This window comes from Citrus sinensis, chromosome 7, assembly GCF_022201045.2.
Source record: "Citrus sinensis cultivar Valencia sweet orange chromosome 7, DVS_A1.0, whole genome shotgun sequence".
NCBI lineage: Eukaryota > Viridiplantae > Streptophyta > Magnoliopsida > Sapindales > Rutaceae > Citrus > Citrus sinensis.
The window spans coordinates 23,289,983-23,305,541 of NC_068562.1; the positions used below are offsets into that span (position 1 = coordinate 23,289,983).

At 31.4% G+C, this 15,559-nt stretch overlaps 1 protein-coding gene and 1 non-coding gene across 2 annotated transcripts in view; one reads left to right on the forward strand and one right to left on the reverse strand.

The window, feature by feature from the left end:
* The window catches only part of LOC127898878 (uncharacterized), a gene marked incomplete at both ends in the record, with an annotated part of 76,484 nt that extends 61,959 nt beyond the window's left edge, over positions 1-14,525 (forward strand). Inside the window, one exon of the mRNA XM_052431376.1 lies at positions 13,648-14,525. Coding sequence (XP_052287336.1) covers positions 13,648-14,525 — 878 coding nt within the window. The remainder of the gene's footprint in view (positions 1-13,647) is intronic.
* Positions 11,088-11,191, reverse strand: LOC127898988 (small nucleolar RNA R71). Its single transcript, XR_008050756.1, has one exon. It is a non-coding gene; the product is annotated as a small nucleolar RNA R71 (small nucleolar RNA).
* Positions 14,526-15,559: the final 1,034 nt, after the last annotated feature.

Below are 15,559 nucleotides of genomic sequence, written 5' to 3' on the forward strand. Positions count from 1 at the left end.
ACTGACTCTATCAAAGAGATTTAGATAAATAATTAATTTCAAAAGAACTGCGAAAGAGGGTTTTTATTATTGATCAAAGGTCATCAAACAAATTACATAACCACTCAATTTATAATAGAGTGAATCCACTAGTCTAAGAAAACTCTAATTCAGAAATTGAGTTCTACCTAGATAATAATATAAGTATTCTAATAACATAAACACTTTATAAAGTAATTAAAAAATTGTACTATGTATAAATTATAGTTCTAGCTGCTATTTCCTTTTGGAGAGGTGAGAAGTGAAGCTCTAGGCTGAAAAGATATCAAATAAATTAATATCTGGTTGGTTTAGTTTAAATATAAGTGGAAGAAAGTAAGTTCTTTCTTTTTATCTATTAGTTGAGATGTAATGGAGAAGTAAAAAAATAAGAATTTCTATTACATTTAGTTTTATGGTTCTCTTTTTTTCCACCTTTTTAATGTTTGCATTGAATTTAGCAAGTTCTGAGTTTCGATGCCCGAAAAAGATTAGAGTAATCCGATGTGTAGATGATCGTTTCAAGTTCATGTGAAGGCCTTTTTATACCAAAAAAATGGGTATGCATACGGGCATAGATTTTTCTCTTTTTGTTTTTGAGAAATTAATTAAAGCATTGTAACCTAAGTTTGTGCATCTTAATTATCCCCATGACTTATGTTTAGAGATGGTAATAGGAGTCACAAAATGAATAAGAAAGAATTTTTTTTCTTTTTTCTAAAAGTTGGTCTAAATTGCCATAGTTAATAATTATTGCGTCGTTTCAACTTAAATATTAGTCGCGCTACGTTATGTTCATCTATTAATTGTATCATATTTTCATTCAACTACCCCAACACCTTTTCCTGATAATGAAAAATTTTCATTAACTGCCACAGTTAATAATAGTCGTGCACGCTGGGTTATGTCTAGCTTGCCACTGAGAGTCGACATGTGTTAATTGGTACCTTGATAATCAATTCCAATTATTTAGTCCGTTTTGTGAAACGTTTCACTTGAAAATCAAATGGTGCATAGCCCACTAACAAATGAAATACAAAGAGTTGGCTGGAATTAATCCTCAATCGGTGTTGGTGCGAAGAGTATATGTGACGTTATTGCTGCTGTTTTTTAAGTTCTTTGTTCGTGGATAACTCATCAACCAAGTCCACAAACATTTGGCGTCTAAAGAGGATCAAAATTTTCTCCTGTTCTGATCATGTACTGAGTAAATAACTCAATTACTGATTGGTAGTTAATAAATAAAAAAATAAATAAAAGTTGAATTTTACCAATATACAACTATTTAAAGACACATGACAGAAGATCTTAAAAAGCTCATAAGAAATCATATAAGGAGAGAATCATTTTCCGTCTAAAGAGGGCTATTAGTCAGATGTGGAAGACAGTTCATGAGCTAAAATTTGAGAGTGTGGGGTCAAAACAAGTTGTTTTCAGATTCGCATGGAGTCCATGGCATTTTAACAGGTGCTTGATATACTCTATAGATATCAATCTGGCCTGCACGCTGGGTTAAGTAGCTTTCCATTAATAGTTAACTGGTGTTAATTGATGAAATAAAGAATTACACTTGCTTTGACAATCAATTCCAACCACTTAGTCCCTTTATACAACATATTATAAAGTAAATTATATTTTAATTGTATTTCACAAAAATTAATTAATTTTTTTTTCACTTCAAGTAAATTTTCCTTAATAAAAAAATGTGCAAGGAAATTAATTGTTTTGACTACAGAAAAATAAAAAATAATTAAATTTATGTCCATTTTAATTATTACACGATAAAACAATGGAGAGCTCTCATTTTTCTTACACAACAAAGGGTACTTAACTGTTCTGACAATATATATATATATAGTGCTATTGTAACTTTATGATCAATGGTATTAATATGATCCACCTCGGGAGTGAAGCTAGTTTCATCATCTGTTTCTGAATTGTGGTATGGGATTAAAGGTGTCTCCCATAATTGGGGCCCACTCAAGATTACCTCGTGGTTCAGGAAAAAAAAAAATAATTATTGCATCGTTTCAATTTAAATATTAGTCGCGCTGCGTTATGTTCATCTATTAATTGTATCATATTTTTATTCAACTACCCCAACACCTTTTCCTGATAATGAAAAATTTTCATTAACTGCCACAGTTAATAATAGTCGTGCACGCTGGGTTATGTCTAGCTTGCCACTGAGAGTCGACCTGTGTTAATTGGTATCTTGACAATCAATTCCAATTATTTAGTCCGTTTTGTGAAACGCTTCGCTTGAAAATCAAATGGTGCATAGTCCACTAACAAATGAAATACAAAGAGTTGGCTGGAATTAATCCTCAATCGGTGGTTGGAGTGAAGAGTAGATCTGGAGTTATTGCTGCTGTTTGTTAAGTTATTTGTTCGTGGATAACTCATCGACACAGTCCACAAACATTTGGCGTCTAAAGAGGGCTATTAGTCAGACGTGGAAGACAGTTCATGAGTTAAAAGTTGAGAGTGTGGGGTCAAAACAAGTTGTTTTGAGATTCCCATGGAGTCCATGGCATTTGAACAGTTGCTTGATATACTCTATAGATATCAATCCGGCGTGCACGCAGGGTTAAGTAGTTTTCCATTAATAGTTAACTGGTGTTAATTGACGAAAAATAAGAATTACACTTGCTTTGACAATCAATTCCAACTACTTAATCCCTTTATATAACATATTATAAAAGTAAATTATATTTTAATTACATTTTACAAAAGTTAATTAATTATTTTTCACTTCAAGTAAATTTTCCTTAATAAAAAAATGTGTCAAGAAAATTAATTGATTTTACTACAGAAAAATAAAAAATAATTTAAACTTATGTCCATTTTAATTATTACACGATAAAACAATAGAGAGCTCTCATTTTTCTTAAACTGTTCTGCCGATATATATATATATATATATATATATATATATATATATATATATATATATATATATATGTGTGTGTGTGTGTGTGTGTGTGTGTGTGTGTATGTATGTATGTATATAGTGTTATTGTAACTTTATCATCAATGGTATTAATATGATCCACCTCGGGAGTGCAGCTAGTTTCATTATCTGTTTCTGATTTTGGTTTTAGTTGTTTATTCATTTATTTTTGTGTGATGATCGATGGTCCCTTGTTAATTACTTGCTTCTTCTAATGTTTTATTCTTTGTCGCATTATGGACATTTTGAGGACTCATTAAGTTACTTTAAGGAAATATCTAAGAATTACCATTGGTAGCTTCCATGAAAAAATAATAATAATAATAATTGGCCTTATAGTCAAATGGTTAAGGCAACAGTTTCAAGGAGTGCTTTCTCATTTTATAAAATTTTAGTGAAAATAAATTTTTGAACTATTCTTAGTGGTTCTCTACGAACGTTAGTATCAAAATTTTTAACCGATCTCAAATTATAACATATATACAAAAAAGAAAACATCTAAGAATTTGTTTTAGTATCATGCATATTTATATTGTTAGAAACTCATTTAATGTCAACTTAATCATTAAAAAAGCCTTTGGCACTTGGTCTTTTACGATCATTATTTAAATTCAATCTCATGTAAATTATGTAAGAGAGATACCTCAAAAGTCAAAAGGACGTTGTATATATCAGATAATTCTGTTTTTATTGGGGAAGAATCACGAATTAAATGTCTAAAACCCTTTTTTATTTTGGTCTTTGACTCTGGTTTCTATAGCCATTAAAGAAGCTTCGAAGGAATAATCCTCGTCACCTTATGATTTCATTTTGCACCTAACATAAACTTCAAAGTAATATCCATTTGGCATTTATATTTTACAATTAACTCTTTGTCCAAAAGCAATTAACTTTTGACATTAATTAACAATTTATACAGTAGTGATGCATGTCTTTGCTTCATCTTTTTAATTTGTGACTTTAATTTTCTTCTCTCTTTGTCTTTTTTTTTAATGAATTACATAACAACTATATTTTTTTTATATATATTACAATCAGAGCGCTATTGATATTTACAATTAAAAATCAATCGGAACTCTTTTAAAAATGTTAACCCTCACTTAAAGTTGGAAGGAGGTCTTATCCTCACTATTAATATTGAAGGGAGATCGATTCTACCCCAATGTGGGGAGCCTACTAACCCTCATTATATATGGGAATCAAATCTCAGCGCTGGCCCTGCGCTAAGACTTGAACCTATGCCCTCAAGGTTGTTGAGGGTTTAGGATTTAGGATTGTTGAGGGAATGAGCATGCCAATAAGCTACGGGTTCATTGGCTACATAACAACTATATTAAACATATTTTAAAAAAATATTTATATAATCATATTATATTATCAAAACTGTAATTCATTTTTATGATTATTAAAAATTCAGCAGCCTCCATTCATCGCCACAAAACTCCAAAAATAATAAAATTATAATACAAACTAGAGTTTGAGAACAGTTAACAATCTGAATTACCTAAATAAATATTAAGTTGAGTTATTTACGTAATACATAGGAAAAAAAGACATCCAAATTTTATGAATTTTCTTAGGTCACACCGATACCATTGGTTTTAGAAATAATCACGCATATATTTATTTTTAAAGATGAAATCTTTTTACTACAGCAAAGTTTTTTAATACATGCAGATATAATATTATATATATATATATTGTAAATTATAATTCTAGCATAGTTCTTGTGAGAAAATAAAACAGTGAGATAACAAATTATATGTTAGCAAATTTAAACAATAGTGTAAGCTAACAATCAGAAACAATAAACGAAGAAAAGAAGCGGAAGAAACCGAATTGAAATAAAAAACCCGAGGCCTACACAAAAACAGTCTCCTTAAAACAGATTTACCACCTTTACAGAGTGCTTAAGTTTTGCTAGTATCTGTTTCCCAGGATGCAACGGGTACGATTAGAAAAAAAATAAACGAAGCACAACAGTGAACTCGATTAGAAAAAAAAAAAACGAAGAAGGAAGAAAAAACAAGTGTTCTCGGTGTTGATTTTCGGAGTGTTCAAAAACTGAAGAGGAAGTGGCTTTTTATAGCCGTGTGAGGATTGTAAAACTGCTACGCTACACAAAAAATTAAAAAGGAAATAAAAACATGCCAAGCTTGCATGGATGATTTTGGGCTGACATTTGCGTACGCAGGACGTGCGGGTGCACATGAGTCAACCAAATCGGTCTTGAATTCGCACCACCCCTTGCGAAGAGAGCCTCTATCCTTATAATCCTTAATCGTGCATGGTTAAGTGTTTATATATATACACTAATTCCTAGGCTTCTTTTTCCCATGTGGGATAAGCTTCATTTCCTTTCAAATTTCTAACTCCAAATGTGAACTTTGAGAGACAATTTCTCATTCACCCAAGTACCATTTTGAGAAAATAAAATTATACTATTGAAGTATCAACGGAGTAGAATCCGAACCTCACAATATTTTCCACTTTCATTAAGTGGGACCTACTCAAAATGTGCTCTCAAAATAGCATGTTATGCTATTTTTTCAACAGTTCTTTGCAGCTGTAAAGGATGAGAAGTTAAGCACTCGGCTGAAAAGATGTCAAATATATTAATCTCCGGTTGGTTTAAGTATAAATATAAGTGGAATAAATTAAGTTCCTTCTTTTCAACTATTAGCTGAGATGTAATTGAGCAGTAAGTAATAATCTGTTACATTTAGTTTTATTGTTCTCTTTTTTTCTTTTTTTCCTTTTTTTATTTTGCTTGTGTCGAATTGACATCAAATATTTTCCACTGTTAATCCTAATATCATATGTATCAATTATGCAATAATATGATATTATCTTGCGAAAATACTGTCATTCCAAGTGTAAATTCTCAATCTTCCAAGGAATTTCCACTACTACACTCTTCTTTAAGACAATATTCAACTCTCAATTTCCCTTCATACTTACACCTAACTCAGAAAATTATCAACTAATTTGTCTCTTGCGACGTTATATATATAGAGAGGTTTCAATGATAGTTCCCACACTATACAGTGGATAAAATTGCACAATGTAGCGAAAAAGGTAACTTTTGACACATTATAATTTTGTTGCAATTCTCACTCCCAATATTTTCAGATGTAGATAATGTTAATGATTAGAGTTCGATGTATTTTGTTGTAAAATAAAAATAAGTCCACGCTTGAATTTTTATGCCGTTTTATAAGAAATCAAAATGAAATATTTATTAAAAAGATCGTTGATGAAATTTAATGCAAAAATAAATTCTATTGCTTGTTCGTTAATTCAAATTTCAAATTTTCAAAAAACACAAACGCAGTTTGCCTTAGTTCAGATTTTCAAAAAGCACAGACATACTTTAATTCAATTTGCAAAAATAATAAGCAGTGAAATAAATTAATAGAAGCCATTTTAAATCAAATTCCGTTACTAGAGGACAGAAAATAGAGTGAAAGTAGAATTGTGCGCTTTAATATTTTTATATTAGTTTGCCCCTGTATCTCCTCAATTGATGCAATTTGCTAAATGTTATGCCACAATTAGCAGTAATCAATTTCATCACGTACTAATAATTTTATTTCATAAATCCAGTATGCAGCTTCCAAATCTAAAATTCAGGCGATCGACATTTAACCGGCCTATTTAAAGTGCGGATTAAATTAAGGAAAATTATTATTCCATCACTTTTTTTGTTTTATATTCATCTAACCACCACAAAATTTTAACATGTTCTCTATACCATCTTTCTTTTTAAATTTGTATTGATTAGCCACTTTTACAGTATTATCGTTTAATAATTTAAACAAAATGATAATTTTACTCCTAAATAAATTAAAAGACCATTTTATTTTATAAAAGTTTTGAAAAATAAAAAAATTATAATTATAAAACACCCCTAAATTTAATAAAAAAATAAATTCAAAATAGAGGTGTTCAGCTAATTTTTATTAAATTTAGATTTTGTAAAATTTTAATAATTATTTTTATTAAAATTACTAAACTTATTTAATAAAATAGATCCCAAAATTTTAATAATTTAGGGAAGTTTTATTAAATCCCAAAATTTTGCAATTATTTTATAATTATAATTTTTTATTAAAAATAAAAATTCTAATTTTGGGATTTATTTCTTTATTAAATTTAGGGGTATTTTTATAATTATAATTTTTTATTTTTAAGTTTTTATAAAATAAATGGTATTTTAATTTATTTAGGGGTAAATTTATCATTTTATTTAAATTATTTAATTATATTAGCAAAAGTGGCTAATTGATACAAATTTAAAAAGAAAGGTGGTGCAGAGAATATGTTAAAATTTTGTGGTAGTTATATGAACATAAGGCGCAAAAAAAAAAAAAGTGGTGTAATGATAATTTTTTTAAAATTAAAGGGTGAAGGCTAAAAAATCGTGAAGAATGTGACTCTTCAATTTGTGACATAAAAATTCAGTGACAAAAGAAGCTTCACCTTCACAATGCATGATCATGAATGTATACTAGTAAGTTATCACAATAGAAGCCTCATATATGTATACATCATAAAGTACATTTATTTTTGCTGTAATTTTGTTCTTCTGGAGCTTTTATTTCCTTTGCTAGCCTCGAGAACTCAACTGGAATTTTGTATAAAATTCTTTGTATTAATTTTACATTTGTAAAATATAATAGATCAAATTATTTCTCGAAACTTTCATTTTTATCAATATGTGTGCCGCCGTCTTCAACTTAGAATTGGGCCTCGCGCACCACCATCATCGTTGGATTCTTCGCTACCAACACCATAACTTTCAAATCAGCAGTCGCCAGCCATTCAATCTTTGTATTTAGATTTTAGGAAAATTATCTCTATATTATTTTTATTTTATCAAATATACATCTAATTATTTCAAAATTTTAATATATTTTTTGTACAACGTTTATTTTTAAGTTTGCATCAATAAATTATTTTGACACTAAAAAATAATTATTTTATCCTTAAGTGATTTAAAAGACCATTTTATTCTATAAAATTTTAAAAATTATAATTACAAAAATACTCATAAATTTAATAAAATAAATAAATATCAAATCCAATATATTAACTTTTTATAATTATAACTTCATTTAAAAATTATCATGTTAATTTTTTGTGATTATAATTTCATTTAATTTGTATAGAGAAGTTTCTTAATATTAATTATAGGAAAATTTACAATAATTATAGGGAGCTTTTCTCTTCATGTTAATTTTTATAAACTTCCCTATACTTAGTTTAATTACAAAAATTAAATGGAATTACAATTACAAAAAATTATAATTACCAGATATTAATTTTTTATAACTATAATTTCATTTAAAAATTATCATCTTACATTTTGAAATTTATTTTTTATAGAATTTAGGGGGATTCTTGTAATTATATTTTTTATTTTTAAAAAATTTTATAGAATACAATACTCTTTTAATTCATTTGAAGATAAAATAGTTATTTTTAGTTTCAAAGTAGTTGATTGATACAAGTCTAAAAACAAATGTAGTATAAAGAACATATCAAAATTTTGTGGTAGTTAGGTATACATATAACAAAATGAAAGCAATATAGAGATAATTTTCCTATATTCCATTTTGTATAACATGAAATAATTTAAATATTTAAAAAAATCTTTAAATTATTGTTTAATTATAAAAATAGAAAAACGTCCCCCTGGCTGTTGAAACAAACAGCAGGTCAATTAAATATAGATTTGAGTGGAATAAGGTTCTTTTCTTTTCTGGGTCAATTGGCTAAGATGTAATGAAGCAAAGTATATCATGAATCCAAACATATCTCGTCATTATTATTATTGTTGTTGTTACAAAAGCTATTAGCCAACAATATAAAATAAAGAAGCAACACAAGATGAAGAATAAAATGAGAGAGCAATATATTATAGAGTGATTTTATTCATTCCAAGTGTGTGTACAAAACAAAGAGATGAACTCTCATCTTAAATGTAAAAATTATGGATCATAATTCCTAGTGAGATAGTGAGAGTTATACGAAAGTTAAAGGTTGCTAATGGGAGATAGTGGGGAAACTAAGAGATATATGTTATGAACATCCACATTTATTTTAATAAATTCATAACACTCACCCTTAGATGTTCATTACAAAGAATATGCCTCATTAAAACCTTACTAAAAAAACCTCTAGGAAAAAAAATTAGTAAAGAAAAAAGAGTACGTTATTCATTGATGTCTTGAATAATTTTGGAGATATAAAGTTGCCTCATTAAAAACCTTACTAGGAAAAACCTTATGGGATAAAAACTGTTGAGTGTTAGAAAATGCATATTTATAAAGGAGAAAACCGTCATTTTACATTTCAAGTCTTACTAACAACCCTTACTTTTATATATTTAACCTTCTTGTGATTTAATTACGTGTGTTTTATTTTAATTAAGTATTTTATGTATTTTATGAGCATTATAGTCATTTCACAATAAAGGAGAGATCAGACGGCAAAACGGGCATCACTTTTAAACCTTATGATTTACTCCACGTATCTATAAAAAGGGGGCCTCCCCCCCCCCTAATTTGATATCTCTGAATCTATTTTTGGGATCCATTTTCTGTAATTCCTTCTCCATCTTGTATTTTGTATGTATTTTAATAAATTTTCATTTTACCCCTAGTTCAATTATGAGTAGCTAATTTTCTTTCAAGCTTGGGTTGATGGTGAAGTCTCAACATGTGTCATGGGCTTTATTTGGTAAATTTATTTTCTCTTCCCTTCTAGTTTTTGTGGATGTTTTGACTTCTCGTCGACAAATAATAATAATCTTGTCTAGATACCGCCTTGGTTACACCGGCTCTCTAGTACAAGGTTATTATTATTTGGCACAATAAGCCCTTAGCACCATATTGATTAAAGTGTGGTTCATGAGGTGTGGATTCCCCCCTTATGATTTAATTGACATTAATAAGGATTATTTAGCCCATGATACATGTTGATACGGATCTAGATACCCAAATACGTCATTTCAATAGAATTCTCTTCAATTTATTCTCGCCATTTCAATTCCAATTTTAGAATTTATTCTCGCCATTTTAATTTAAGTTTTAGCATATTCCAAATCATTTCCACCACAAATCCAATCACCCATTTACAAAATTAATTCTACACAATTAAAATCCACCTTTTCGTGGGATCGACACTCGTCACCATTGATCTATACTACAATAGATTCGTGCGCTTGCGGGTACATTAAAATTTGCACAATAAGTTTTTGGCGCCGTTGCCAGGGAGGTAAGTAATCTTAATTTATAGAATTAGTTTTTGTGAATAATTTTTTTTCTTGTATTTTTATTTTTTTATTAAAAAAAGAAAGAAAAAAAAAGTGAATCTATATTTAAAGGTTAGTATTTCTTTTTTTTTTCTTCTTTAAAATTCTGTAATTTAATTTTCAATTTAATTTTTTTTGTAAATTTTTTTATTTATCTTATTAATTTATTATTAGTTAATTTATTTTCACGTATTTTTTTAGTGTGTTTTTATAGTAAGTTTGTAATAGCGCAATAAGGTCAATATCGTAATTTTTCCCTCTTCTTTATTTTTATTTGTTTTGTTCCCATCTTTATTTTTATTTTATTTATTTTGCATGCATGGTCGTAGGTCATTATTACCTAATCTTGAACCTATAGACCTTGAACTAGAAAAAACACTTCGCACACACAAGCACGTTAAAAATACATTTGGAATGGATTTACAAGCACCACAGGAGAGACCATTTAAGGACTATTTTAGTCCCTTAGCTAATTTGAGTACATCATACATAAGATACCCAAATATAGCTGCTAGGAGTTTTGAACTAAAACCTAGTGTGCTAAATTGTCTCCCAACATTCTATGGCCTAGAAAATGAGGACCCATATAATCATCTGAATGATTTTCATGCTATTTGTCAAACTTTTAAATATGAGAAATTTTCAGACGATGATATTAAACTCATATTATTCCCATTTTCTTTAAAGGATAGAACTCGTTCATGGTTAAATACTTTGCCTGCTAATAGCATTACATCATGGGAACAAATGGTAACTAAATTTTTGAATAAATATTTCCCTGTGCATAAAACCAATACTATTCGCAGGGAAATTTTAGAGTTTACACAGAGAGAAGACGAGCAGTTTTTCGAAACATGGGAGCGATTCAATGGGCTGCTCTTGAAATGTCCACATCATGGGTACGAGAAATGGCACCAATGCCAATACTTTTTGGAGGGATTATTGCCGAATGTGCAAGAATGGCTAATAGCAACAAGTGGAGAAGAGCTAATGTCAAAAAGTGCATCAGAGATTTGGGAATTCCTCCAGCGACAAACGGATAATTCCCAACAACGGAGTTGATCAATCAGGAATACTAGAAGAATTCAGGGAGTAAATGAGGTTCAAATTGGCGAGTCAACTTCGGGAATCAAAGAAGTCAAGGAGATGGTTGAAGGTCTTACTCGACAAATAGCATCGTTATCGAGTGCTAAATCAACAGAACCGCATGACCATGACTCATACCCAGATCAAGCCAATGCTATAGATGTAATGAGAAAGCCATCAAATTACAACCCATACTCCAACACATATAATCCTGGATGGAGAGACCACCCTAATTTTTCATGGTCTCAAGGATTCCAACAGAATGGACCAGCAGCTCCAGCTCCACCAATGCAACAAATTTCTGAAATTCCTCGAGCCTCTCAGCCATCATTTAAACCATACAATCAAAACCAGAATTACTCTCAACCCAGACCATGAGAGGATTCATTCCAGAATCTCAAGAATCTTACTCACTCTACGATTGAGCAACAGAACCGCACCATTGATGGAATACGAAATGAGTTGAGAGCAGGCTTCAACTCACAAGCCCAATCAGTTTCAAGTCTCGAGAAGATGGTGGGACAACTTGCTTCTTCAGTTCAGACCTTGGCAATGATTGTTGAGAAAGGTAAATTTCCAAGTCAACCAGTGCCTAATCCTAAAGGAGTACATGAAGCGAGTACCAGTTCACCACAGCAGCATGGAGAGGTCAAAGCAGTCATGACCTTGCAAAAAGGAAAAGAAGTCGACAACAAAGTGGAGATGCCGGTGACAAAAGAAAATCAAATTGTACTTGTGAATGTTGAAGACTCACCACCGGAGGAGAAAGAAGAAACCAACCCACGAGAATACGTTCCGAAAGCTCCATTTCCTCAGAGGTTAGCGAAAGAAAAGAAGGAAAAATCAACAGGTGAGATTCTCGAAATCTTCAAACAAGTAAGTGTTAACATCCCTTTACTTGATGCTATAAAGCAAGTTCCATCTTATGCCAAGTTTCTTAAAGACCTTTGTACTAAAAAGAGAAACATTCATGTTCAAAAGAAGGCATTTTTAACAGAAAACGTTAGTTCTATACTCCAACATAAAATTCCTCTAAAATGCAAAGACCTAGGCTCCCCCACTATCTCATGTAGCATAGGGAACCACACAATTGAGAATGCTTTGTTGGATTTAGGAGCTAGTATAATTCTGTTGTCTTACTCAGTATTTTTAAAACTTGGACTTGGAGAATTACACCCAACTCCAGTGGCGTTACAGCTTGCAGATCAGTCCACAAAAATACCTCGTGGTATTGTGGAGGACGTGCTTATCCAGGTAGACAAGTTTTATTTTCCTGTTGATTTTATTGTAATTGACACTCAACTAATATAGGATTCAAGGAAGCACATCCCTATTATTCTAGGCCGACCTTTCTTGGCAACTGCGGATGCTCATATTCAATGCAGGACTAGAAATATGCAGTTGTCCTTCGGCAACATGACTATGGAGCTAAATATTTTCAACATTGCCAAACAACCTCACAGTGCAGATGATGGAATTGTTGATGTGGATTTAATAGAAACAATAGTTGATAATACTTTTTTTTCAAACCTTAGTGATGATCCTTTACAAACATGTTTAACTCACTTTGGTTTGGGTTTTGATATTGACAGATCGGTCGATGAGGTCAACGCCCTACTTGACTCAGCACCATCCATGGACACTAATAAATGGAAGTCAAGAGTTGAACAACTAGCACCATCAGAAAAGAAACTCATCCCATCATCTGAATCACCACCGAAACTCGAGCTCAAACAATTGCCCAACACATTGGAATATGCATTTTTGAGAGAAGAAAATACTCTGCCGGTAATCATCTCATCATCCTTAAATGACGAATAAAAAGGTAAATTGTTGGATGTTTTAAAAGAGCACAAAGGAGCATTAGGATAGACCATAGCGGACATCAAAGGTATAAACCCAGTAGACTGCATGCATTACATTCACCTCGATGAAAATACTAAACCTACTAGGGAAATGCAACGTCGGTTAAATCCTAACATGAAAGAAGTTGTTAGAACTGAAGTCCTTAAGCTATTAGACACAGGTATCATTTACCTAATTTCTGATAGTTCATGGGTCAGTCCTGTACAAGTTGTCCCCAAAAAGTCAGGAGTCACAGTAGTTACGAATGCTGATAATGAATTGATACCCACTAGAGTAACTACAAAATGACGTGTATGCATTAATTATAAAAAGTTAAATTTTGTCACACGTAAAGACCATTTTCCTTTACCATTTATTGATCAAATGCTTGATAAATTAGCATGCCATGAATTTTATTGCTTTCTAGATGGCTACTCAGGATATAATCAGATTTCCATAGCACCAAAAGATCAAGAGAAGACCACTTTCACTTGCCCTTTTGGCACATTTGCATATAGGAGGATGCCATTTGGATTATGTAATGCACCTGCCACATTTCAACGAGGCATGTTAAGCATTTTTTCTGATATGGTTGAACGATTCCTTGAAGTCTTTATGGATGACTTTTCTGTCTTCGGTGATTCATTTGATCAATGTTTACATCATCTAACACTAGTTCTGCAGAGATGTGTCACGAAGAACTTAGTCTTAAATTGGGAGAAGTGTCATTTTATGGTAAAACAAGGTATTGTTTTTTGTCACATCATTTCAAGCAAATGTATTGAGGTTGACAAAGCCAAAGTGGATCTCATTTCTAATCTTCCTCTACCTAAAACAGTCAGAGAAGTAAGATCTTTCCTTGGGCATGCTGGTTTTTATATACGTTTCATTAAAGATTTTAGCAAAGTTTCTAGACCCTTATGCAATCTACTTGCTAAGGATGTACCTTTTATCTTTAATGATTCATGTCTTGTGGCTTTTGAAAAATTAAAGCAATTGTTGACATCATCACTCATCATTCAGCCCCCAAACTGGAGCTTACCATTTAAACTCATGTGTGATGCATCTGATTATGTAGTAGGAGCAGTATTAGGACAAAAAGTTGATCGAATTCACCATGTTATTTACTATGCTAGTATGACATTGAATGATGCACAGTTGAACTATTCAACTACTGAAAAAGAAATGCTAGCAGTAGTGTTTGCATTACAGAAATTTCGATCTTATCTCATTGGTTGTAAAATAATTATATTCACAGATCATGCTGCTCTTAAATATCTTCTCACAAAGAAAGATGCAAAAGCTAGACTAATTCGTTGGGTGTTACTTTTGCAGGAGTTCGACTTGGAATTTAAAGATAAGAAAGACATAGAGAATGTTGTAGCTGACCATCTCTCTCGTCTTCATTTTGACACAATTATGGAATCATTACCATTGAATGAGCCATTCCTAGATGAACAATTGATGAGTATGGAAGTATTACCATGGTATGCTGATATTGTTAATTATCTTATTACAAGTCAACTTCCAGAGCATTGGACCAAGCAAGACAAGGCTAAATTCTTTGCAGAAATAAAGAATTTCTTTTGGGATGACCTGTATTTATTCAAGTATTGTGCAGATCAAATTGTTAGACGATGTGTCCCAGAAAATGAAATTCAGAATATTCTTTCATTCTGCCATGAACAAGCTTGTGGAGGCCATTTCAGTGCTAAGAAAACAGTGACTAAAGTTTTACAATGTGGTTTCTATTGGCCAACTATATTTTGAGACGCTTATACTTTCTGTTCTTCATGTGATAGGTGTCAACGAATGGGGAGCATTACGCGAAGGAATATGATGCCACTAAATCCAATTTTAGTGGTTGAGATTTTTGACGTATGAGGTATCGACTTCATGGGACCATTTCCCCCTTCTTTTGGCCATCAATACATATTGGTTGCTGTTGACTACATATCGAAATGGGTAGAAGCAATTCCATGTAGAACCAATGATCACAAGGTGGTGATAGGATTTTTGAAAAGCAACATTGTTTCACGCTTTGGATTCCCTCGAGCGATAATCAGTGATGGTGGTGCCCACTTTTGTAACAAAGCATTCAAAGCTCTTTTGACAAAGTATTCAGTCACACACAAAGTGGCAACCCCGTATCATCCACAAACCAGTGGCCAAGTTGAGATCTCCAATCAAGAAATAAAGCACATATTAGAAAAGACGATGAGGCCAGACAGAAAAGATTAGTCATTAAGACTTGATGATGCATTATGGGCATATAAAACGACTTTCAAGACCCCGATTGGGATGTCACCCTACAAGCTAGTGTATGGAAAAGCTTGGCA